A 24,579-nucleotide genomic window follows, 5' to 3' on the forward strand; every position below is an offset into this window, starting at 1 on the left:
AAGTGTGCAGAAGGCCATGAGACAAAGGAATGTGTATCAATGGGGAAAGTAGTGGTATGTGCTAATTGTAGAGGTGCCCATGGGGCTGGGTATCAGAAATGACCCGTGCGAGAGAGGCCGGTCGAGATTTCCAGGGTTAGAGTAGTGCAGAAGTTGTCATATGCTGAGGCAGTGAAGAAAGTAGAGGAATATGGGTCAAGGCGGACGGATCCTGAGAGGAGTGGTGTGAGTAGTAGATATGTACCAGTAAAGAGGGATATACCAATAAGTTATATATGTTTCAGTAATATTGGAATTTTTGCATTTATAGCGATGGTTATCAACTGTATTGCAGGCATGGAATGTAAGTCGCAGAAAAGGTTGTGGTGGCAGCTGCAGAGAGGTATTTGGGTGTGTTAAGTGGTGGTGTCCCATCCTTTCAGGTTCTTGGCATGAGGTAGGATTAAATAGATTTAAATGCCAATTTATGGCCGATTTATGGCCGATTGGATGCCAACCGCCGTTAAACTTAATCGAAGAGGAAGAACACTGCCACCTACTGCCCTCAGGTACAAACTGTTATCAAAAAACGCATGCGCAGTGGAATGTCCTTTTCAAAGTACGCCATTTTGTAACAGTAGACCGCCCGTTTTCGCGCAAGAGAGCAGCTATTCGGTGATTGCAAACACTTTTTTTGTTGCGTTTTCTCAGTGTAATAATGGCTGAAAACTCTTCGGCAGGAGAAGCTGGGGCTGTTGAGATTCCGGAGGGAGCGATTCGCAAATTGTCGGAGTTGAGAGTCATTGACTTAAAAGCCGAATTAAAAAGGCGAAATCTGGACACCATTGGCATCAAGAGTACGCTGACTGAGAGGCTGAAAAAGGTAGACATGCTAACTAGTAGATGGATAGCTGTGCTAATGTGCTTGGTATTTTGCCAACTGAGATGACCTTTCGTGATAATTCCACAATTAAGTGGAACCAGTATAATTGAATTAGTTAATATAATTATCAATAGTTAGCTATAACCACTAGCATTAGCTAAATTTGATATTTACTCCAAATGGAAAGTGAACGTTAGTGAACCATGGCCTTGCGTGGCGTTAGCCACATGGTTCCCTTTCCTCGAGTACCCCTACTCCGTATTCTAGAACTAGCACACCCGATTCAACTACCAAACGTCTTGGTGGTTAGTTCTACCATTTGAATCATACGTTCTAGTTTTAGAATACATAAAATACGTTGAATGGAGGAGGGTAACTTACTGAGAGGTTAGGGCGGCGCACAATTGACCCAGTGTCGTCCGGGTAAAGGGATTGTTTGGCCTGTGGGGCATTATAAGTAAACCGTCATTGTAAATAATATTTTGTAATTAACTGCCCTGCCTAGTTAAATAAAATAGAGGTTTGCGAAACACTGCCTTGGCATGCAGCTAGCTGGTTCGAATCCAGGCTGTATCTAAACCGACCGTGATTGGGAGGCCCATAGTGCTGCACGCGATTGACACAGCGTTGGCCGGTGTAGGCTGTAATTTTTTCTTAACTGACTTGCCTAGTTAAATAAAGTTAATATAAAGATGTATACATACGTTAAGTATGTATACATTACGTTAAGTAACAATAATTCCACCAGCCAGCACCCTTGTAGCCTATAACTGACCACATAGCCCTGTGTTTGATAGCCAAATTGGCTTAACTCCTGAAACCAGATCTGACATAGTTGGCTGGGTAGCTAGATAACATCATTCATTCACCATGTCATCATCAATTTCTCCACAGGCGATTGAAGAAGAGGGTGGAAATCCAGATGAGATGGAGGTTGTTCTCGATGGAACTCCTAAGAAGGCACTGGCTAAACGGACCTCCAAAGGTAAGTTAAAGGGGTGGGCGCAAAGGTCTTAAGTAAACAATAATATCTTGAAGTAAAGATAAAATATATTACAGAGAGACTTAAAATGAGACATTGCTCTTCTGCAGGGAAAAGACAGGAGAACGATGAACCAGAGGACTGCACCATGGAGGAAGATTCGGGTGATGGGCAGGTGTGTATCAACCGTTGAATCACCTGGTTTGATCTAATGTAATCGCTTTGCTCTACTGTTTCCCTGGATAACAATCTATTGATGAATTCACTTCCCTTCAAGGATGACATGGAGAACATGCAGGACATGGACATCCTGGATATGAATGTGCTTGATGAAGCTGAGAATGACAACGGTGTGCCAGGAGAGGAGGAGTATGACACGGATGAAGTCCTGAATGAAGATGAACACGACATCGTTATCTCTGGCTCTACTGGGCCAATGGGCAAAGCCAAACCTGAAGAGGTGAGACACATGCGCAAGAGTTGTGTGGAACAGTCGTGTCTAATGATGTTTCCAATATTATCTTACTTGTTTGAAATGTTGCACCATGCTGGTGTGTGATTCTTTTTTTCCCTCTTTCTAAAACTAGGATGTACAGACTAAAGTAGAAGACATGGAAGTTAATGAAGATCTCACTTGCCCATCAGCAAATGAGGTATAGTTGGTCATTTGTTTGTAGTTGGAATGAAAACACACTGAGTGACTGTAAAAAGCCATTTGTGGTTGGTACCGACCAATGTTACACTAGATACATTTTCCCTTTATTTCTTTAGGTTCAAGAGAAGGTTCTGGATCCCGAAGACTCAAAGGAAGAAATAGGTACCTTTTGAGAAGTGGTTGGAAGTTCATATGAATGCACACTTTCCTTTTGCAGTGTAAACCTTGGAATGCAAGTCCTTTAGATACAAATTATTGCTGTGGTTGGTCAGAGACTGGAAATCCAAAGATAATTGCTGACTGTGTGTTGATGCTTGTTAACTAAAATTGTTAAATACTCACATTTATTCTGTCCATTTTTGGCACCCTCCTAGTATTAACACAGAACTGGTTAACAATCTGAAGCACAGAGCCAGTAATTAAAGAAGTAGTTAGTGAGATGTTGCAAGTGATATGCAGTGTTTTTAGGTTGCCACACAAAGAGCCAGAAGAAAAGAAGACTGAGGCCCATTTGAAACCAACCATTCAAAAGCCTTTTTAGGACTGACTAATATTCTCACTGGACATGAGACTAATGGAATTCTGAATTCGATGTCACTTACCACATTATGGACACTCATGAAGTCAGCAATTGCATGAAGACGGACCTTCCTTGTGCCTCTGCTGATCTTGTGGCTTTCTTCAGATCAGATCTTTTTCTACCTTGCGATCAGGTGTACTGAAATGGTCGACTTGAATGAGGAGTTATACTGCTTGGTCAGTCTCTTTGGTTTTTCCAGTCTCTTGTTACGTGTATATCTGTGTATACATAGTTCAATGACAGCGGAGGGCCACGTCCTTTTCCAGCCTTGCCAGTTCCACGTTAACCATTGCTGTGTTTCAGAAGTAATTAAACTCTGCCATTCTATTCCTGTTAAATCCGTAGAAAATGAGAAAGTAGCCGGGTCTTGTTTATCTGAGCCACTAAATGAAGAGTGCCAGGAGCCACCAACTGAAGATCAAGGCACCGTCGGGGACACGATCAATGTTGCAGAGGAAGACGATGTGTGCGACACCACTAATGCAGAGGAGGCCATCAATGTAGAGACTGAACTGTCGACTAGCGACAAGGACGTTGCTAAGCTAACTGAACGTCAAATGAAAGATGCTGAGAACACGCAAAATGTCCCGGAAGAGACGGTTGACGCTGAAAGTACTCAGGCTGTTAGTGTAAACGAGCAGGGCGAAAGCGCTGTTGATTCTGAAATGGTTTCTAAGGCTGAGGGTGAGGAGGAAGACAAGACTGAAGAGAACGCTGCAGAATCAACGGCAGTGAAAGAGTCCTCTTCTGTTGAGGGCGATGATCAGAAAAAGAGGTTTGTTGTTTTCTGTCTACTAGAACAATGGCTATCTGTTGCATTGGCTCCTTTTTAGCAAGTTTTGGTGCTCTTTTGGAGGCAAAATGGTCTGCGCATTTGTCAAGTTTTCATTTTGTCATTCCCCACCTATACCTCACCTCTTAACCATCATAAAGTAATGTATAGATGCGGTAAAGAGATCAATGGAACTTGACCAAAACAATGGAAACGCGTGGGGGAAAGATCCCAAATCTCCTCATTGCCCCCCCCCCCCAAGCAAAATTACTCTCCTTTCAGGCTATTTGTGTTTTTTTACACTATTAGGTAAATATTGGAGTTTAATGCTTGTATGGATGTCAACCCCAATGAATGTTCATGTCATCTTTTCCAACTGCATTACAGCTTATACGAACAGTACTTAGCATTTAGCAGTCACTTCTAAACCTGAAAATGCACTGCTACTAAATGTAATGCAGCCCAATCAATACAAATGGGCACCGTTCCGGCATCCTTCTAGCCCTCATGGTCTACGTTCCATTGACCTCTTTACTGCATCTATTGGGAGTTTCTTTGGCCATCTAAGGCAGCCTAGTGACATTGACACCAACCCAATCACTGATGTTGTATATGTTGGGGATAATTCCTGTGTGCACAGGGTAAGTATAATTCATCTGGATGAGACCCCCTCCCCCACGTCTTTTTTTAATATACAAATATTAATTGTGTGTTCTCTTTGCCTTTAGTTCTGATGAGGAAAAGGGTAGCAAGCCTGACTCAAAAGAGGTTAAGGGTAAGCGTGAATATTGTCCCCCTCTATCATTTTGTGATTGGGATGTCCATTGTAGATAATGTGCTCTCACCTGAATGAGGTGCTGAATCAGCTCTGAGTTGAATGTCCACCTTAGTCATGTTTGTCTGTGGTCCAAAAGCCCCTGCAGGCAATGCTCCAGCTAGTAGTGGCAGAAACCTGTGGGTTAGCGGGCTCTCCTCCACCACCAGAGCGACTGATCTGAAGACTCTGTTCAGCAAGTATGGGAAGGTCAGTATCCTGAGGAGAAATACCACCCTTTTTGGTGTGTGCATGAATGTACACTGAACAAAAATATGAATGCAACATGTAAAGTGTTGGTCCCATATTTGATTTCAACTCATCTCTGAAACATCTCTGAAATGTTCCCTACGCGCTTAGAAATGTATTTCTCTCAATTTTGTTTACATTTATCCACCTGATGTGGCATATCAAGAAGCTGATTACACAGGTGCACCTTGTGCTGGGGTCAATGAAAGGCCACTCTAAAATGTGCAGCTTTGTCACACAACACAATGTAACAGATGTCTCAGGTTTTGAGGGAGTGTGCAATTGGCACGCTGACTGCAGGAATGTCCACCAGAGCTGTTGCCAGAGAATTGAATGTTAATTTCTCTACCATAAGCTGCCTCAATGTCGTTTTGGAGAATTTTGCTGTATGTTGACCATCCTAACAACGGCAGTCCGTGTGTAACCATGCCAGCCCAGGACCTCCACATCGTCTGATCATAGCCACCCGGACAGCTGATAAAATTGTGGGTTTGCACAGCTGAATAATTTCTGCACAAACTATCAGAAACCGTCTCAGGGAAGCTCATCTGCGTGCCTGTCGTCCTCACCAAGGTCTTGACCTGACTGCAATTTGGTGTTGTAACTGACTTCAGTGGGCAAGTGTTCACCTTCGATGGCACGCTGGAGAAGTGCGTTTCACAGATAAATCCCGGTTTCTACTGTATGGCGTTGTTTGGGCAAGCAGTTTGTTGATGTCTACGTTGTGAACAGAGTGCCCCATTGGGTAGTGGTATGGGTAGGAATAAGCTACGGACAATGAACACAATTGATTTTTATCAATGACAATTTGAATGCAGAGGTACCGTTATGAGATCCTGAGGCCCATTGTCGTGCCATTCATCCGCTGGCATCACCTCATGTTTCAGCATAATAATGTATGGCCCCATGTCGCAAGGAGCTGTACACAATTCCTGGAATCTGAAAATGTCCCAGTTCTTCCATGGCCTGCGTACTCTCCAGGCATGTCACCCATTGAGCATGTTTTGGATGCTCTGGATCAACGTGTACGATCAACCTGGTCTTGCGGTTTCCGCATCAGTCTCCAGCAACTTCGCACAAGAGTGGGACAACTTTCCATGCCCTAATCAACAGCCTGATCTACTCTATGTGGAGATGTCGTGCTGCCTGAGGCAAATGGGCACACCACAGTGACTTGTTTTCTGATCCACTTCCTTCCTTTCATTTGTAAGCATCTGTTGGTCACACAACTTGTCTGTATTCCCAGTAATGTGAAATCCATAGATTAGGGCCTAATGAATTGATTTAAAATGACTGATTTTCATTATGAACTGTAACTCAGTAAAGTCTTTGAAATTGTTGTTTTATTTTTGGTTGGAATAATTGAGGAAGATGTTGTTTTGGAGCCCACACACACACTTTTCCTGCCCAACAATTAGGGTCCTATCATTCTCCGTCCCTCAGGTTGTTGGTGCTAAAGTGGTGACTAATGCCCGGAGCCCCGGTGCTCGCTGCTACGGCTTTGTCACCATGTGTTCCACAGATGAGGCCACCAAGTGCATCAGCCACCTGCACAGGACAGAGCTCCACGGGAGAATGATCTCTGTTGAGAGGGTGAGGGTCATTATCTACCACCGTGCATATCAGTTGCCTTTGAGACCGACCACTGCTGTACACAACAGTAAACCTGTTGTGTTTCTCAAATTAATGGGTTGCCTTCATTCAGAGAAGTAAGGTTTGACCATTCTAATCTGTCACTTTGACCTCTGTTCCAGGCTAAGAATGAGCCTGCGGGGAAGAAACCTGCTGACCAGTCTGGCACTGATGGGAGACACTCCTCAGACTCCAAGTAAAAGCTGAGAACACATCATTACACATTAAGTTATTATGTACGGTATGTCATGTAGTCTGTACAAGGTATGACAGCAACTCATGCTTTGGTTTAATTTCCCTGGCAGTGGTTGTTACTGTTTCCAATGCAAAAGTTTTTGCATTTGTCGCACAAATCCCATTTACATCATGGGACTGATATTACAATTTTTCCCACGCATGTTCAAGTCATCTGACTTTGGTGAGCTTCACAATAAATTTTAAATACATAGGGATGATTTGGACGTGTGAGAAATTTGTGCCACAAATGCTAAAATGTTAGCATTTGGAAACCGTGCCAGGGAAACTAAACCAAAGCATAGATTTTAGTCCTACCATGGCCATAGACTGCTTACAGGGTAAGGAAACCAATGTCACTTTGTAGTTTGGGTGAACTATTCCTTTAACATTTTCTCTATCCAGGTCCGATGCAAACAAGGACGAAAAGGCTGAAGGAGAAGTCGGGAAAGATGGAAAACGCAATGAGAGAACAGTGGTGATGGATAAGTCTAAGGGAGAGCCTGTTGTCAGCGTGAAAGCCAAAAGCAAAGACCGGGTAAGATACCCACATGCTGACCTCTGTGCTCCATCTATTGAACTTTCACCTCAAACTTTTTTGAAAACTAGTTACGCTACATGATCTGTTATTCAATCCAGAGCACCAAGAGTCGTGACCGCAAGTCTGCAAGCAAAGAGAAGGATATACTGTCATTTGACCAGATCAAGGAACAACGTGAGCGAGAGAGACAGAGACAGCGGGAGAGGGACATCAGGGAGGTGGAGAGACGCAGACACTCTGGGTGAGGAGTTGCTCTAGTTGCAGGACATTTCACCGGAAGCCAGCTCGTTATAACAGTTGGTAGTATGCTTTGAAAAGGAACTCGTCATTTAAAGTGGGATCAGCTAAAAATATCTCTCGTCCTTTGTTTGGTCCAGTGAGCGCGACCGCGGCAGTGGTGCAGACGGTCGCACGGAGCGTGAGCGTATCCGCCTGTTCCGGGAGAAGGAGGAGCGTGAACGCCTGCTGCGTAAAAGAAACTGGCTGGAGGTGGAAAAGGAGCGGCTGAACTTTGACCGCTTGGAGCGTGAGTTCCTGGAGCGCGAGCGTCAGCGCGTGGAGTATGAGCGCCGGCGTGAGCAGGAGAGGATCCAGCGGGAGAGGGATGAGCTCCGCAGGCAGCAGGAGCAGCTGCGCTTCGAGCAGGACCGCCGGCCCCTCAAGAGGCCATACGCCGACGTGGACAGCAGGTACACATTTTACCCCCCCCCTCCATAGCATAAGTACGGTTTGAATTACCAGGTCGCTAGATTTTAGTTTATTTTTACAGGGACAGTGCACATTAATCAACGTTTCAGTAAAAGTGCCGGTTTTAGCCAACCGGTTAATTTTCACCCGCAGTCCCTGGACAGGTTTTTAGATCGTTAAGGCCACAACCTCAGCGCCTATAGATCTTCAGTATGCATGCCTGTCATGTAAAGGTGTGCGTGGTTTGAGAATACTTTATTGCGACTGACTGACAAAGACCTGCTGCTTGTAGGAAAGACAACTGGCAGGACAACAAGAGGCTGGCTATGGATGACCGCTATGGGGGGCGCTCAGACTTCGGTCGCCAGGAGCGCTACCAAGACTTTGACCACAGGGACCGCAGTCGCTACCAGGACGATTCCGTCATTGACAGGTACAGAGTAGACTAAGGTTATTTGCCGCGAGCTGACACCATCTGTTATGAAGGTTTATGACATCATTGTCATTGTTGTGTAGCCCTTATGGGGGGGTCAAATATTTTTAGACTGATTCTATAACAGATGCCTATATGTATACTTATGTAAAAAGTAGTATTACTGGTCAACTGCTTGTGGTGGTGAATTTGTAGTTGTATGCCACATGCTTTGATCAATGCTGGATGTTTGTTTAATAATCTGAGCTCTTTCCTGTAGGAGGGACACTTCACGGGCTGTGGTTGCAGACCGGGATAGTGCGGTAAGAGACATGGCCATATGTATGCATTGATGTTCTTGTAGTACCACCTCTGTTTTTCAGCATTTTCTCCCATTTTAGTGGCTTTTTAAAGGTGTACCTTTGTTTTTAATCATGCTTCCCTCTCGGCAGCACTTCTCCGACCGTACCGAGAGGCACGGGAGGGACACTCGTGACACCTGGACCGCTGCAGGAAGTTATGACAAGCGTACTATTAATCCAAGGTCAGCTTGATTTTAGATGGCTTTGACACGTTTATTTACCTCTCACCAGTTGGAGACCAATGTGTGTTCTGCACTTCTCTGCGTCAACTGTCCGCTGTTTCTTTCAGGGTGGGCCGTGACTGGGACTCAGGACGGAAAATAGATGGGGACCGAACATGGCAAACAGGCCGAGACGGTGGCATCCCAGGCCAAAGTCACATTGGGGCACGGGGAGGAATGGCAGGGTAAGTTGAAATATATATATAGCGTTATTTACTGTTTTCATTACACACCAGTCAATGTAAGATTAGGAAATGTGGGGCCAGATGGATTCATCTTTTGAGCCAGGTGCAACTTTTTATTCCCTCCCGTTAGGACGAAAACCTTTCAGCAATACTGATGCTTAGTGTCTTATCTCACCCACAGTCGTGGTGGAGGCTACATGCCAACGGGGACCTCCCAGTCCCTCTCTGGAGCTCTGAATCGTCAGAACCAGATGATGCAAGGCAGTGGGATGCAGGGTGGCGGGGCATTTGGTCGCCGCTACTGAGGTCTGAACACCCTTGTTCCCAGTCACACGTTTAAGTGTATGCAAGTGAAACCGTCTGCAGCTTGTATATTGCTCACGGAAGCTTCGTGAATTCAGATGTTGCTTTTATAGTCCCTTTGACTTTCTTTCCTCAAACTAAGACACGATTGAACTGAACATCTGAGTTTTAAATGTCTCTGATCAGATCATCCATTGGTTTTTCATTCGGAGTGTCCTTTTTGTTTTCAAATTGATTGGATTTTTTTATTTTCTATTTTTGATGTATTTTAAGTGATTTGTATGGGTTTGAATTTTGGTAGAAATGCTCAGGAATGCGTCTGCTTAAACCGTTTGCTAAAACCTGTGGGGAACTTGGTTGCGGAGAAGTACGAACCCATTAATGATCATGATTGTTTCAGACTTAATTTCAGTAACTGTCATTGTCTTTAGTTTTTGTACTTAAACAACTATTTTTCAGACTTTGTATTGACACTGTAACTTCTTCACAGAACAGAAGTACATGCTCACAATAGGAAACAAATCAACCGTGTCAGATTCAACTGCAGTTGTACTATACCACTGGATGGCACCTGATGGCTATTTTTCTGTGAAATGAAAATGCTGCCTAATAAAATTCTTTTTGCAGTGCAACTGCTAAACAGTTTTTTGACGTGTCTTTCTCATCATAATAACGATATAATGATTAACATTTACTTGTCAAACTTGATTAACAACAAAAGGATCATGGTAGATGTATAACTCCACAAATCCAATAGAATAGTGGGCTTATAAGAGCTCAGGACTCTTCATGCAACCAGAAAAAGAGAAAGGACAACATCCTTGTGAAATGTGTTTCTGTGCATTTCAGGTTGTTTGGGCCTTACATTTAGCAGTGGTTAGGTTAAAAATCAGAAATTGTATAAATGGGTTGGGTTTAGCCATAATTATTATTTTTGTGGCTGTTAACTAATGACCTTTCCAAATGTGTGGTTGTCACTATAGCCACAAAGTCAATTGTGGCTAAACTCAGCATAATTCTAAAATGTTTCATTAAAATCTGATTTTAATACTTAACCACTTTAACCTTATGCCTTACCTTGAATTAAGACAAAAGCATTTTTTTACCATTTAGCCCATTTTGCTGTTGTAATTAGTGACAACCTTTCGTGTGTTGTAAACTTGCCTGGCAGCCCCAGTTCGCACCATGCATTCAATATGACGGCTAAGACAGTTGCTTGCAAATGGGATCCACCCAAAGTGATTTCAAGTGGAAGATGCAGGTACTTTTTTTTACAGTTAATCCTTAAATCTGGATTTTGAGTTTTAGGATCCATTTAGGTATAGTATTTAAAAAAATGATTATGGAAAATAGGTTTTTGACCTTACTGCTATTAGCCCAGCGTTTCCCAAACCTTGTCCTAGGAACCCCAAGGATGCATTTTAATTTAATTTTTTACCCTAGCACTACACTTATTAAAATAATCAAAGCTTAGGTTAATTACTTGAATTGGTGCTAGGGCAAAAACTAAATTCTGTATCTATTTCAGTCCCCAGGACTGAGTTAGGGAAACCCTGTGTTAGCCCATAGAACCGTTTTGAGTAACAGATTCATACAAAGAAAAATTAATGTTGGCAGATAGGCGGTACCAACTTCACACAAGTTTGAGTCTTGTGGGGGTCAAAGAGCGAGAGGGTATGCCAAACCGTTTGGATGCAACAGAAGTTTGTGAGGAATGATTTTTGGGATGTCTGTCTGACAAACATTGCTGTAGCTCAGCCACCTTCCACCGCAGATGCAGTGGATTGAGACACAGCCCATGCAAAAGGGTGCAGCCCGCAACCTTTCAAGAAGCTCGAACCAAAGTCTGTGTAAGTGGCCGTTCAAGTGAGCATGCTTTTCCGCAAGAGACCAATGGCGCTGATCTATTGTTTCCCTCCCCGCTCTCTCCACCTGCCCCGAACAGACAAAATTAACCAGTAAGGTGTTTCGCTTCTTGAGCAGCCCTCCACGGGGTGGGGGTCAATAAGTAGACCAGCGTGACTGGAAAAAATTAGGGAGGTCAACTCTTCCCAAATCTCAATTGGGTTGAGGTCGGGTGATTGTGGAGGCCAGGTCATCTGATGCAGCACTCCATCACTCTCCTTGTTGGTCAAATATCTCTAACACAGCCTGGAGGTGTGTTGGGTCATTGTTCTGTTGAAAAACAAATAATAGTCCCACTAAGCGCAAACCAGATGGGATGGCGTATTGCTGCAGAATGCTGTGGTAGCCATGCTGGTTAAGTGCGCCTTGAATTCTAAATAAATCACAGATGGTGTCACCAGCAGAGCACGCCCACACCATCACACCTCTTCCTCCATGCTTCACAGTGGGACGATGGGACAAGGCACACTAAGCGCAAACCAGATGGGATGGTGTATCGCTGCAGAATGCTGTGGTAGCCATGCTGGTTAAATGTGCCTTGAATTCTAAATAAATCACAGATGGTGTCACCAGCAGAGCACCCCCACACCATCACACCTCTTCCTCCATGCTTCACAGTGGGACGATGGGACAAGGCACACTAAGCGCAAACCAGATGGGATGGTGTATCGCTGCAGAATGCTGTGGTAGCCATGCTGGTTAAGTGTGCCTTGAATTCTAAATAAATCACAGATGGTGTCACCAGCAGAGCACCCCCACACCATCACACCTCTTCCTCCATGCTTCACAGTGGGAACCATACATGCGGAGATCATCTGTTCACCTACTCTGCGTCGCACAAAGACACGGCGGTTGGGACCAAAAATCGCACATTTGGACTCATCAAACCAAAAGACAAATTTCCACTGGTTTAATGTTCATTGCTCGTGTTTCTTGGCCCAAGTAAGTCTCTTCTTCTTGATGTCCTTCAGTAGTGGTTTCTTTGCAACAATTAGACTATGAAGGCCTGATTCACGCAGTCTCCTCTGAACAGTTGATGTTGAGATGTGTCTGTTACTTGAACTCTGTGAGGTGCAATCTGAAGTGCAATTAATTGACAATTTTTGAGGCTGGTAACTCTAATGAACTTATCCTCTGCAGCAAAGGTAACTGGATGTGCCTTTCCTGTGGGGGTCCTCATGAGAGCCAGTTTCATCATGGCACTTGATGGTTTTTGCGACAGCACTTTAAGAAACTTTCAAAGTTCTTGACATTTTCCGGATTGACTGACCTTCATGTCTTAAAGTAATGATGGATTGTTGTTTCTCTTTGCTTATTTGAACTGTTCTTGGACTTGGTCTTTTACTAAATAGGGCTATCTTCTGTATACCACCCCTACCTTGTTACAACACAACTGATTGGCTAAAACGCATTAAGAAGGAAAGAAATTCCACAAATTCACTTAGAACAAGGCACACCTGTTAATTGAACTGCATTCCACCTCATGAAGCTGGTTGAGAGAATGCCAAGAGTGTGTAAAGCTGTCATCAAGGCAAACGGTGGCTACATTGAAGAATCTAAAATATGTTTAGATTTGTTTAACACTTTTTTGGTTACTACATGATTCCATTTGTGTTATTTCATAGTTTTGATGTCTTCACTATTACTCTACAATGTATAAAATAGTAAAAAATAAAGAAAAACCCTTGAATGAGTCGGTGTTTCCAAACTTTTGACAGGTACTGCATTTCATAGATGACATTCTCATACATAACATTTGTGTACAGAGACATAGATCTACCAGCAGGACTGGAAACGTAATTACATGTCTAAAGATGTTATAAATCTACGGTGCATGTCTGTGTTGAATCACACATCAGTCTCAAATTTAGTCAAACTCAAACTACTAAATGGGGAAGCAATCTATGAATTCTATCTCTGCTCCATCTTCTAAACCAGCACATCCTTCCAAACTACAGTACTACCCATTTACCTCAAATTATAAGTTACATTCTGATATTGTTGAATGAATCTCACACAATTTAATTCCATGATTAGATCTTTGATGGTCCATGATCGTGTTCTTTATTACAGCCTACTGCATTCGGCTAAAAATGAGAACATTTTGCAAAAGATGACAAGTTAAATTAATGTCATTTCCACATCTCTGGTCAGAGTTAAGAACACTGCAGACAAAGGGTGACTGCCTGTCTATAATCGTAAAGGGTGAAATGTTGCACAGAATGTGCCAGTCGATTTTGATGAAATAAGGTGAAAGCAGAGAGCGGGATGGATGAACTTCGACCCGTACACTGTACTGTACAAATTGTGTTGCCTTGACCCTACATTTATCCTTTACCAAATTGCAATAATTGTTCATATTTCTCCTTGGTGAACAATACAGAGATGCCAATACCTAAACAGATACCTACCAGAGAATACATTTTTGCTTACTTATGATTTTTTTTAAAGTAGTGTTTTCATATCAATAACAAAACATCAGTATGTTTCAAAAACGTGGAAGGAATTCTTCTAATTTCTCAATTTGAGCCCAATGCTTATTGTTCCTCTTCTGGAGTTCTCTGATAAGTTCCTCTCTATCCATTGCTCCCCCTCCTTGTGGGGTTTCTTCAGGACAATGGCTATTTCATTCAGAAAGAAGAATGGTAACAGCACCCTCAATGTCTACATGAGACAACTAGATGATGCATATGGCCACTGTTAAGAAACATGGCATGGCCTATACAAGTGGGAAAGTGTCCTTTAAAATGTAATTTTCCTGTCAGGTTACTATCCAACCCTGTTAATGAAAGTTAACTCTGATTTGTGTGATGGCACATGTTGTCCAAATCGGCCAGGGCATGGCAGCCACCTGTATTGAGGAAGAGAGCAATTTGATTAATACTGCAGACTCATAATTCGAAACAGAAAAATGGAAGGAAATTATATAACTCCACCCTGACTACTTTAGGTCAAGTGTAAGGTAAATAACGACTAAGGTTGCAAAGGAGGGTATGTTACTGAAAACCTTTGAAGTTTACCAGTAAACTACCATGTGTATTTTTCAAGGATTTTATGTAATCTATCACAATCTAGTTGCCCTTTTGGTACTTCAGATTATCACAGATGTCTAACAATCTCTGGCCTTCTGTGTGGCTTTATCACATATAATATACAGGAAATGAAATCATTGAATAATATGATTTTAAAATATAAAAAATAGAATGACAAAGCTGTCTTATCCTAAATTTGAACCATTAACTTAGTGAATACCATTGGTGTTATGAAGGTTTCAACATGAAATATAATCTATATATTTGTTTCACAAACTTGCATTTAGTTTTTATATGTTAATATGTATTTGTTATGTTTCGGCATCAAACTGGTGGCCGTTGTGAAAAAAGTCAATAGTTGGAAGAGTTGCAGAGTTAATTAAAAATATATGCCAACTAGCCTACTTAGTCAACAACGCAGCCTCTGCCAGCTAGCCTACTTCAGCAGTACTGTATCATTTTAATCATTTTAGTCAATAAGATTCTTGCTACGTAAGCTTAACTCTCTGAACACTCGTGACGTGTAGTCCACTTGTCATTCCAATCTCCTTTGCATTAGCGTAGCCTCTTGTGTAGCCTGTCAACTATGTGTCTGTCTATCCCTGTTCTCTCCTCTCTGCACAGACCATACAAACGCTCCACACCGCGTGGCCGCGGCCACCCTAATCTGGTGGTCCCAGCGCGCACGACCCACGTGGAGTTCCAGGTCTCCGGTAGCCTCTGGAACTGCCGATCTGCGGCCAACAAGGCAGAGTTCATCTCCGCCTATGTCTCCCTCCAGTCCCTCGACTTCTTGGCACTGACGGAAACATGGATCACCACAGACAACACTGCTACTCCTACTGCTCTCTCTTCGTCTGCCCACGTGTTCTCGCACACCCCGAGAGCTTCTGGTCAGCGGGGTGGTGGCACCGGGATCCTCATCTCTCCCAAGTGGTCATTCTCTCTTTCTCCCCTTACCCATCTGTCTATCGCCTCCTTTGAATTCCATGCTGTCACAGTTACCAGCCCTTTCAAGCTTAACATCCTTATCATTTATCGCCCTCCAGGTTCCCTCGGAGAGTTCATCAATGAGCTTGATGCCTTGATAAGCTCCTTTCCTGAGGACGGCTCACCTCTCACAGTTCTGGGCGACTTTAACCTCCCCACGCCTACCTTTGACTCATTCCTCTCTGCCTCCTTCTTTCCACTCCTCTCCTCTTTTGACCTCACCCTCTCACCTTCCCCCCCTACTCACAAGGCAAGAAATACGCTCGACCTCATCTTTACTAGATGCTGTTCTTCCACTAACCTCGTTGCAACTCCCCTCCAAGTCTCCGACCACTACCTTGTATCCTTTTCCCTCTCGCTCTCATCCAACACTTCCCACACTGCCCCTACTCGGATGGTATCGCGCCCCTATCCTCCAGGCCGGCTCGGTCCTCCCCTCCCGCTCCGTGGCTCGACGACTCATTGCGAGCTCACAGAACAGGGCTCCGGGCAGCCGAGCGGAAATGGAGGAAAACTCGCCTCCCTGCGGACCTGACATCCTTTCACTCCCTCCTCTCTACATTTTCCTCTTCTCTCTCTGCTGCTAAAGCCACTTTCTACCACTCTAAATTCCAAGCATCTGCCTCTAACCCTAGGAAGCTCTTTGCAACCTTCTCCTCCCTCCTGAATCCTCCTCCCCCTCCCCCCCCTCCTCCCTCTCTGCAGATGACTTCGTCAACCATTTTGAAAAGAAGGTCGACGACATCCGATCCTCGTTTGCTAAGTCAAACGACACCGCTGGTTCTGCTCACACTGCCCTACCCTGTGCTCTGACCTCTTTCTCCCCTCTCTCTCCAGATGAAATCTCGCGTCTTGTGACGGCCGGCCGCCCTACAACCTGCCCGCTTGACCCTATCCCCTCCTCTCTTCTCCAGACCATTTCCGGAGACCTCCTCCCTTACCTCACCTCGCTCATCAACTCATCCCTGACCGCTGGCTACGTCCCTTCCGTCTTCAAGAGAGCGAGAGTTGCACCCCTTCTGAAAAAACCTACACTCGATCCCTCCGATGTCAACAACTACAGACCAGTATCCCTTCTTTCTTTTCTCTCCAAAACTCTTGAACGTGCCGTCCTTGGCCAGCTCTCCCGCTATCTCTCTCAGAATGACCTTCTTGATCCAAATCAGTCAGGTTTCAAGACTAGTCATTCAACTGAGACTGCTCTTCTCTGTATCACGGAGGCGCTCCGCACTGCTAAAGCTAACTCTCTCTCCTCTGCTCTCATCCTTCTAGACCTATCGGCTGCCTTCGATACTGTGAACCATCAGATCCTCCTCTCCACCCTCTCCGAGTTGGGCATCTCCGGCGCGGCCCACGCTTGGATTGCGTCCTACCTGACAGGTCGCTCCTACCAGGTGGCGTGGCGAGAATCCGTCTCCACACCACGTGCTCTCACCACTGGTGTCCCCCAGGGCTCTGTTCTAGGCCCTCTCCTATTCTCGCTATACACCAAGTCACTTGGCTCTGTCATAACCTCACATGGTCTCTCCTATCATTGCTATGCAGACGACACACAATTAATCTTCTCCTTTCCCCCTTCTGATGACCAGGTGGCGAATCGCATCTCTGCATGTCTGGCAGACATATCCGTGTGGATGACGGATCACCACCTCAAGCTGAACCTCGGCAAGACGGAGCTGCTCTTCCTCCCGGGGAAGGACTGCCCGTTCCATGATCTCGCCATCACGGTTGACAACTCCATTGTGTCCTCCTCCCAGAGCGCTAAGAACCTTGGCGTGATCCTGGACAACACCCTGTCGTTCTCAACTAACATCAAGGCGGTGGCCCGTTCCTGTAGGTTCATGCTCTACAACATCCGCAGAGTACGACCCTGCCTCACACAGGAAGCGGCGCAGGTCCTAATCCAGGCACTTGTCATCTCCCGTCTGGATTACTGCAACTCGCTGTTGGCTGGGCTCCCTGCCTGTGCCATTAAACCCCTACAACTCATCCAGAACGCCGCAGCCCGTCTGGTGTTCAACCTTCCCAAGTTCTCTCACGTCACCCCGCTCCTCCGCTCCCTCCACTGGCTTCCAGTTGAAGCTCGCATCCGCTACAAGACCATGGTGCTTGCCTACGGAGCTGTGAGGGGAACGGCACCTCAGTACCTCCAGGCTCTGATCAGGCCCTACACCCAAACAAGGGCACTGCGTTCATCCACCTCTGGCCTGCTCGCCTCCCTACCACTGAGGAAGTACAGTTCCCGCTCAGCCCAGTCAAAACTGTTCGCTGCTCTGGCCCCCAATGGTGGAACAAACTCCCTCACGACGCCAGGACAGCGGAGTCAATCACCACCTTCCGGAGACACCTGAAACCCCACCTCTTTAAGGAATACCTAGGATAGGATAAAGTAATCCCTCTCACCCCCCCTCCCCCTGAAAAGATTTAGATGCACTACTGTTCCACTGGAGGTCATAAGGTGAATGCACCAATTTGTAAGTCGCTCTGGATAAGAGCGTCTGCTAAATGACTTAAATGTAAATGTAAATGTAATGCTTTTTTCATTAATTAGGATATTTTCTCTTGAACCATATGGTCTATCTACTAGAAACTCAGGGACAATATAAGCACAGATATAATAAATGAATACTATATATGAATTCATTTTTTAAAAGTTATTCAAGTATAAAGGACCAAAGTTACTGTAGAATGCCATGGATTTTCTGTTAATGACCAAAATTACTGAAGATTACAGTAAATTACAGATGAATTTGCAACCCTATTCAGGACATAGGCCTACTGTATAAGATTTTTCTCAGGCATGTTTTTCTTAAAACATTCTTGAGTTTTCTCAGACGTTAATCTTATCTTGTTTTATGGTATTATGACATATGTAATAGGAATTGTGAGTGATATTGATAATAATATTATATTGTAATTATTATTAGTCACAGCTTCACCCAGCTGCAGATACCCTGGAACCCATACATGTCGGGTGACACAAGGACGTGTTTAGGCTTTTCTCCTCTAAGAAAAACACCTGCCATTCAAGGATTCATTATTTAACAAAACACAGAAAATTTAAATAGGCTAGAAATGTTATTTGTACTTTATTTTATATCCCCAGAGCACTATCACATGCTGTTTCTAATATTAAGTCGCTGATCACGGACAGTTCCTAATCAGTAGGGATAGCCACTGAATGTTTACTTCAAACATCCCACCTAGAAGTCCTTGCCTATCCTCTTGTTTTGGGATGCCTCTAGCATGAATGTCCTTGTGTCTGTTGAAGTGTTGGTCTCTACGCTGCAGTGCTGCAACTGATGGCCCTTTCCCAAATACCATGCTTGCCTCAAAGAGGGTCTTCTGCACTCAAGATACTTTAATTCCCCAAAGCTTGCAGCAGGGGGCGATGCAATACCACATTTGGATTCTAATTCTTTTCCATTGCCATTACCCCCCAAGGTTACATCTAGAATTGATTACACCTGAAGGTATCATGGAGGATATGACTTTTCAAACAGATAATCTTCTCTTAGTGGTGGGAATGTGGGTCTATTGACACACATTATGTCATTCAGGCTTTCACCGATGTGTAAAGTAACAGGGTGGACGATTCCATCTTAAATCAGCCATAAATCCCCCAGGGGGAATGGAAGCTTGTTATGTGCAACAGGGAGGGGCAATTGAATGCAAGCTTTTCTAGCCTATCTATGGGTAACAGGGTTCACGTGTTATGCTCGACCCACTCAGTTACCCACCACAAAACACCAGAAAATTGCCTAAAAGAGTTTAACCTGCTTTCACACTAGGGTTTGACTATAAGATTTTAAATGTTTCTTCTGAATGTTAAAATTAAAGTTCAGTTCATGTAACAGGGTTGACCTTAAAATGAGGGACAGGTTTATTTTATTTTTCTTAAAATGAATCACCAATTGCATTAAAGAAATAATAATCGCCAGAAATGACTGTCAAAGCAACAGAATAACTTTACACCTTTGAGAAATGTCTGGGTGATTTAAAATGAGTGAGTTAAAAGTCAGTTAAAATCTTCATAGTAGTTACAGAATGTGTACATTTCTGGCACTTTAGCAGTTCTTTAAAATAAATCTTTAAAAGAAAATCTACAAGGAATAAGGGGAGAAAATTCCCAGATCCAGATGTGCAAAGCTGATACAGACATACCCAAATGTGTTACTACAAAGGATTTTCTCAGGGGTGTTAATACTTACAGTATCAGTCAAATGTTTGGACACACTTACTCATTCAAGGGTTTTTCTTTCTTTTGACCATTTTCTACATTGTAGAATAATAGTGAAGACATCAAAACTATGAAATAACACATCTAGAATCATGTACTAACCAAAAAAGTGTTAAACAAATCAAAATATATTTTATATTTGAGATTCTTCAAAGTAGCCACCCTTTGCCTTGATGACAGCTTTTCACACTCTTGGCATTCTCTTAACCAGCTTCATGAGGTAGTCACCTGGAATGCATTTCAATTAACAGGTGTGCCTTGTTAAAAGTGAATTTGTGGAATTTCTGTCCTTCTTAATGCGTTTGTGCCTATCATTTGTGTTGTGACAAGGTAGGGGTTGTATACAGAAGATTGGTGTATTTGGTAAAATACCAAGTCCATATTATGGAAATAACAGCTCAAATAAGCAAAGAGAAATGACAGTCCATCATTACTTTAAGACATGAAGGTCAGTCAATCTGGAAAATTTCAAGAACTTTGAAAGTTTCTTCAAGTGCGGTTGCAAAAACATTCAAGCGCTATGATGAAACTGGCTCTCATGAGGACCGCCACAGGAAAATATTCATTAGAGTTACCAGCCAAATAAATGCTTCACAGAGTTCAACATAAACTGTTCAGAGGAGACTGCGTGAATCAGGCCTTCATGGTCGTATTGCTGTAAAGAAACCACTACTAAAGGACACCAATAAAAAGAGATTTGCTTGGGCCAAGAAACACAAGAAATGGACATAGACCGGTGTAAATCTGTCCTTTGGTCTGATGAGTCCAAATTTGAGATTTTTGGTTCCGTGTCTTTCTGAGACGCAGAGTAGGTGAACGGATGATCTCGGCATGCGTAGTTCCCACTGAGAAGCATGGAGGAGGATGTATGATGGTGTGGGGGTGCTTTGTTGGTGACACCGTCTGTGATGCTGCAATAGATGACCTGGCCTCCACAATCATCTGACCTCAACCCAATGAGATGGTGTGGGATGAGTTGGACCGCAGAGTGAAGGAAAAACAGCCAACAAGTGCTCAGCATATGTGGGAACTTCAAGACTGTTGGAAAGGTATTCCAGGTTAAGCTGGTTGAGAGAATGCCAAGAGTGTACAAAGCTGTCATCAAGGCAAAGGGTGGCTACTTTCAAGAATCTAAAATATATTTTGATTTGTTTAACACTTTTGGTTACTACATGATTCCATATGTGTTATTTCATAGTTTTGAAGTCTTCATTGGTATTCTACAATGTAGAAAATAGTAAAAATAAAGAAAAACCCTTGAATGAGTAGGTGTGTCAACAATTTTGTCTGTAACTGTATGTAAATGAAATATTTAATTGACATTTTCAATACATTTGCTAAAATTTCTAAACGTGTTTTCACTTTGTCATTATAGGGTATTATGTGTAAAACACAGCAAAATGAATACTTTCTGAATGCACTGTACATGACTAAGAATGGCTGTCTGTTAAGCTATGTCAGTGTCATGGGAACAACAGGCAATTTGTTGAACACATCACAGTGTGGACATTATTTGGTTTAAAGGCATGAAATCGATGGGCTTCTCTGTATTGAATCATTTTATGAAGTGGGTTATGAACGAAAGGGGTTAATAGTTGGATTGGGTAAGTCTAAAGATGAAGGTGGTTTGATAATTCCCATAACCTACGAACCCAGGGAGATCCAAGAAATCTAGGGCATAGTCTTCACTAATCACTCCCGATCCTTTGTCTGGGTCTGAATACCGCTCATTTGCAGGGTCAAATGTCACATCTAATGTTGGCTTGAATTAGTTTCACTAGCAAATAAAAAGGCTCATAAAGTTAGTTTGAACCATTGATACCCGTGGTAAAAACCTATTATTCCGATGGGATTAGAAATAAAGGCTCAGTGTGCAGGGACAGAGGAGAAAAGAGAGCTCTATAATCTTGGCTATGCCTAGGGCTGACTATTAAAGACTCTATATCGGACTAGACAGCTGTACATTTACAACTTTAGAGACCTCATGAAATGTTGAGGTCACGTGTGGTTACCTGTGGATGGGATGGGTGTGTGATGTCATATTTCACATCAGGCCGTTCAACCCTGGCCAATCGGTTTAAGGCAGGATGATTTGGGGGAGTCGGTCAGAGAGTGGAACAGCAGCAGAAGAGATAACGGGTATCCTACGAATCAGGTTTGAGAAGTTAACTCAAACTTTGGTCAGTTCGGAGTTCAACACAGGATAACTGGTCATACGAATGTGGCTCACATTTTAGTCAGGTAAATTTCTATGGCAACAAATCCTTCAGAACTAACCTGCTCCGTGACTCAGGGCTAACTCAGGGCTAACTCCGTTTGTCTTGAATGAAGTGTCTTGGACCTGAGTTGATGACCAATGAAATGGGATTCTCTCCCTCTCACAAGAATTGCGACATCGTCCCCTTCGTTTGAGGAACTGATTAAATATTGTATGAATCACAAATGTTTTTTTGTGTAAAAAAATAACAAGATGTTAAAGACGGCATTAACGATAAGAAAAAGGAGCACTTTAAAAAGCCTATTTCAAATAAAATAAAATAAAATGTATTTATATAGCCCTTCTTACATCAGCTGATATCTCAAAGTGCTGTACAGAAACCCAGCCTAAAACCCCAAACAGCAAGTAATGCAGGTGTAGAAGCACGGTGGCTAGGAAAAACTCCCTAGAAAGGCCAAAACCTAGGAAGAAACCTAGAGAGGAACCAGGCTATGAGGGGTGGCCAGTCCTCTTCTGGCTGTGCCGGGTGGAGATTATAACAGAACATGGCCAAGATGTTCAAATGTTCATAAATGACCAGCATGGTCAAATAATAATAATCCCAGTAGTTGTTGAGGGTGCAGCAAGTCAGCACCTCAGGAGTAAATGTCAGTTGGCATTCATAGCCGATCATTCAGAGTATCTCTACCGCTCCTGCAGTCTCTAGAGTTGAAAACAGCAGGTCTGGGACAGGTAGCACATCCGGTGAACAGGTCAGGGTTCCATAGCCGCAGGCATAACAGTTGAAACTGGAGCAGCAGCATGACCAGGTGGACTGGGGACAGCAAAGAGTCATCAGGCCAGGTAGTCCTGAGGCATGGTCCTAGGGCTCAGGTCCTCTGAGAGAGAGAGAGAGAGAGAGAGAGAGAGAGAGAGAGAGAGAGAGAGAGAGAGAGAGATTACTTAAATTGAAGCATAAATACTGGAGGCTGAGACAGGAGGGGTCAGGAGACACTGTGGCCCTATCTGATGATACCCCCGGACAGGGCCAAACAGGCAGGATATAACCCCACCCACTTTGCCAAAGCACAGCCCCCACACCACTAGAGACAAGGCTGAGTATAGCCCACAAAGATCTCCTCCACGGCACAACCCAGACAGGAAGATCACATTAGTGACTCAACCCACTCAAGTGACGAACCCCTCCTAGGGACGGCATGGAAGAGCACCTGTAAGCCAGTGACTCTGCCTTAGAGGCAGAGAGTCCCAGTGGAGATAGGGGAACCGGCCAGGCAGAGACAGCAAGGGCTGTCTCACAACATAGCCTGTTGAATTTGCAAGATAACTTTTCCTTCATTTTGATTTCGGGCACAATTTTAAACGTGACAATGACTTGCCCATGGATTTATGTTTCAGCATTGTCTCAATTAAGAGTTTGGTGTTTGACTAGCCATGTGTGACTTACACACGCAGGCGGTCAAGCAATATCTGCTGTCGTATTGCGGATGAAACCTAAGCTGGAATGTGAAATTAACTGAAGCTGGTTATCTTTAGAAAACCCTGAGTAGATCTAGCTTTCTTTGTATGATGCCCCTATAATATAGCCGTAAAGAGCAAAATATTTACCTGGAGGAGCCCACCTCTAGTCGTGACAGCTGTGTTTCTCTGGAGGTAAACCAGATCAGACAAGAAGTGGAATTAGGGTTTAGGTCTTCATTTCAGTGTCAGACACAGGACATTGTCTGGCTACTATTCTTACTGCCATGATTAGCTCCTCTGTGTCCCTGGCATGAAAAGAGTTAATGTCATGTTCAGCAGTTGCTCTTCATCTATTACCATTTACAATAACTTTTATTAATTGTGATTTGTAGATCAGTTCGATTCTGTGTCTCCTCTAGGTACGTATATGCAGTGCTTATCTTAGCACTCTTCCACCTCTCCTTTCATATTGAGGTTATATGTGCATACCTCAGACCAGATGAAGTGCTGGTGTCTGGCTTGTGTCATCACAGTGTGGCAGGAGGAGATGCATTTCTCAGCTGTAGCCAGTTTGTCATGCAGCACTGCAGGACCTACTGAACAACGTCCAAATGAAAACACATTACAGTAAAATAGGATTTAAAGCAAATGTTATCCTGCTGCGTGTAATCTCTTATATAGGAACCTGGCTTTGACCCTTTATGACTGATAGCGCACCATAGTTCTGTCCCGTCATTGGGTTGCCTTTTTCCGTTTGGGATGGGAATGTCTCCATTGAAGTTTCCTGAACTGAAAACGTTCATGTTTGTTAATTGAATGAATGGATTTGCAAGTAAAAGGAGGTCTATGAAAACCCCAAATGGTCTTTTTTTTGTTTTAGTTTCACGAAGAATCCCTCAAATGGTTGCATTTATTAGTACTGGTGACATCCATGTGTGCATCCCAAATGGCACCCTATTCCTTATAAACTGGGTGTACAAAATATTAGGAACATCTGCTCTTTCAATGACAGACTGACCAGGTGAATCCAGGTCAAAGTTATGATCCCTTATTGATTGCCACTTGTTCAATGCACTTCAATCAGTTTAGATGAAGGGGAGGAGACAGGTTAAAGAAGGATTTGTAAGCCTTGAGACAACTAAGACATGGATTGTGTATGTGTGTCATTCAGAGGATGAATTTTACATTTACATTTACATTTAAGTCATTTAGCAGACGCTCTTATCCAGAGCGACTTACAAATTG

General features: G+C 43.5%; 1 protein-coding gene across 2 annotated transcripts; it reads left to right on the forward strand.

Annotated features, from left to right (window-relative positions):
- The first annotated feature begins 599 nt into the window (after positions 1-599).
- LOC115109209 (scaffold attachment factor B2-like) lies at positions 600-10,136 on the forward strand. Of its 2 annotated transcripts, XM_029633892.2 has the most exons (19): positions 601-862; positions 1,757-1,847; positions 1,955-2,019; positions 2,122-2,304; positions 2,432-2,497; positions 2,616-2,661; positions 3,425-3,854; positions 4,580-4,626; positions 4,766-4,875; positions 6,358-6,507; positions 6,669-6,742; positions 7,186-7,318; positions 7,420-7,562; positions 7,699-8,010; positions 8,301-8,441; positions 8,701-8,743; positions 8,873-8,964; positions 9,072-9,188; positions 9,370-10,136. In XM_029633892.2, exons 1-19 carry the CDS (start codon positions 698-700, stop codon positions 9,491-9,493), a joined length of 2,532 nt encoding a protein of 843 aa, XP_029489752.1. In that variant the 5' UTR covers positions 601-697; the 3' UTR covers positions 9,494-10,136. The 2 variants fall into 2 exon arrangements, with proteins under 2 accessions (XP_029489753.1, XP_029489752.1); XM_029633893.2 differs by lacking the exon at positions 8,301-8,441 and having other exon boundaries at positions 600-862.
- The last annotated feature ends 14,443 nt before the right edge of the window (positions 10,137-24,579 follow it).

This window comes from Oncorhynchus nerka, linkage group LG25 (genome assembly GCF_034236695.1).
Source record: "Oncorhynchus nerka isolate Pitt River linkage group LG25, Oner_Uvic_2.0, whole genome shotgun sequence".
NCBI lineage: Eukaryota > Metazoa > Chordata > Actinopteri > Salmoniformes > Salmonidae > Oncorhynchus > Oncorhynchus nerka.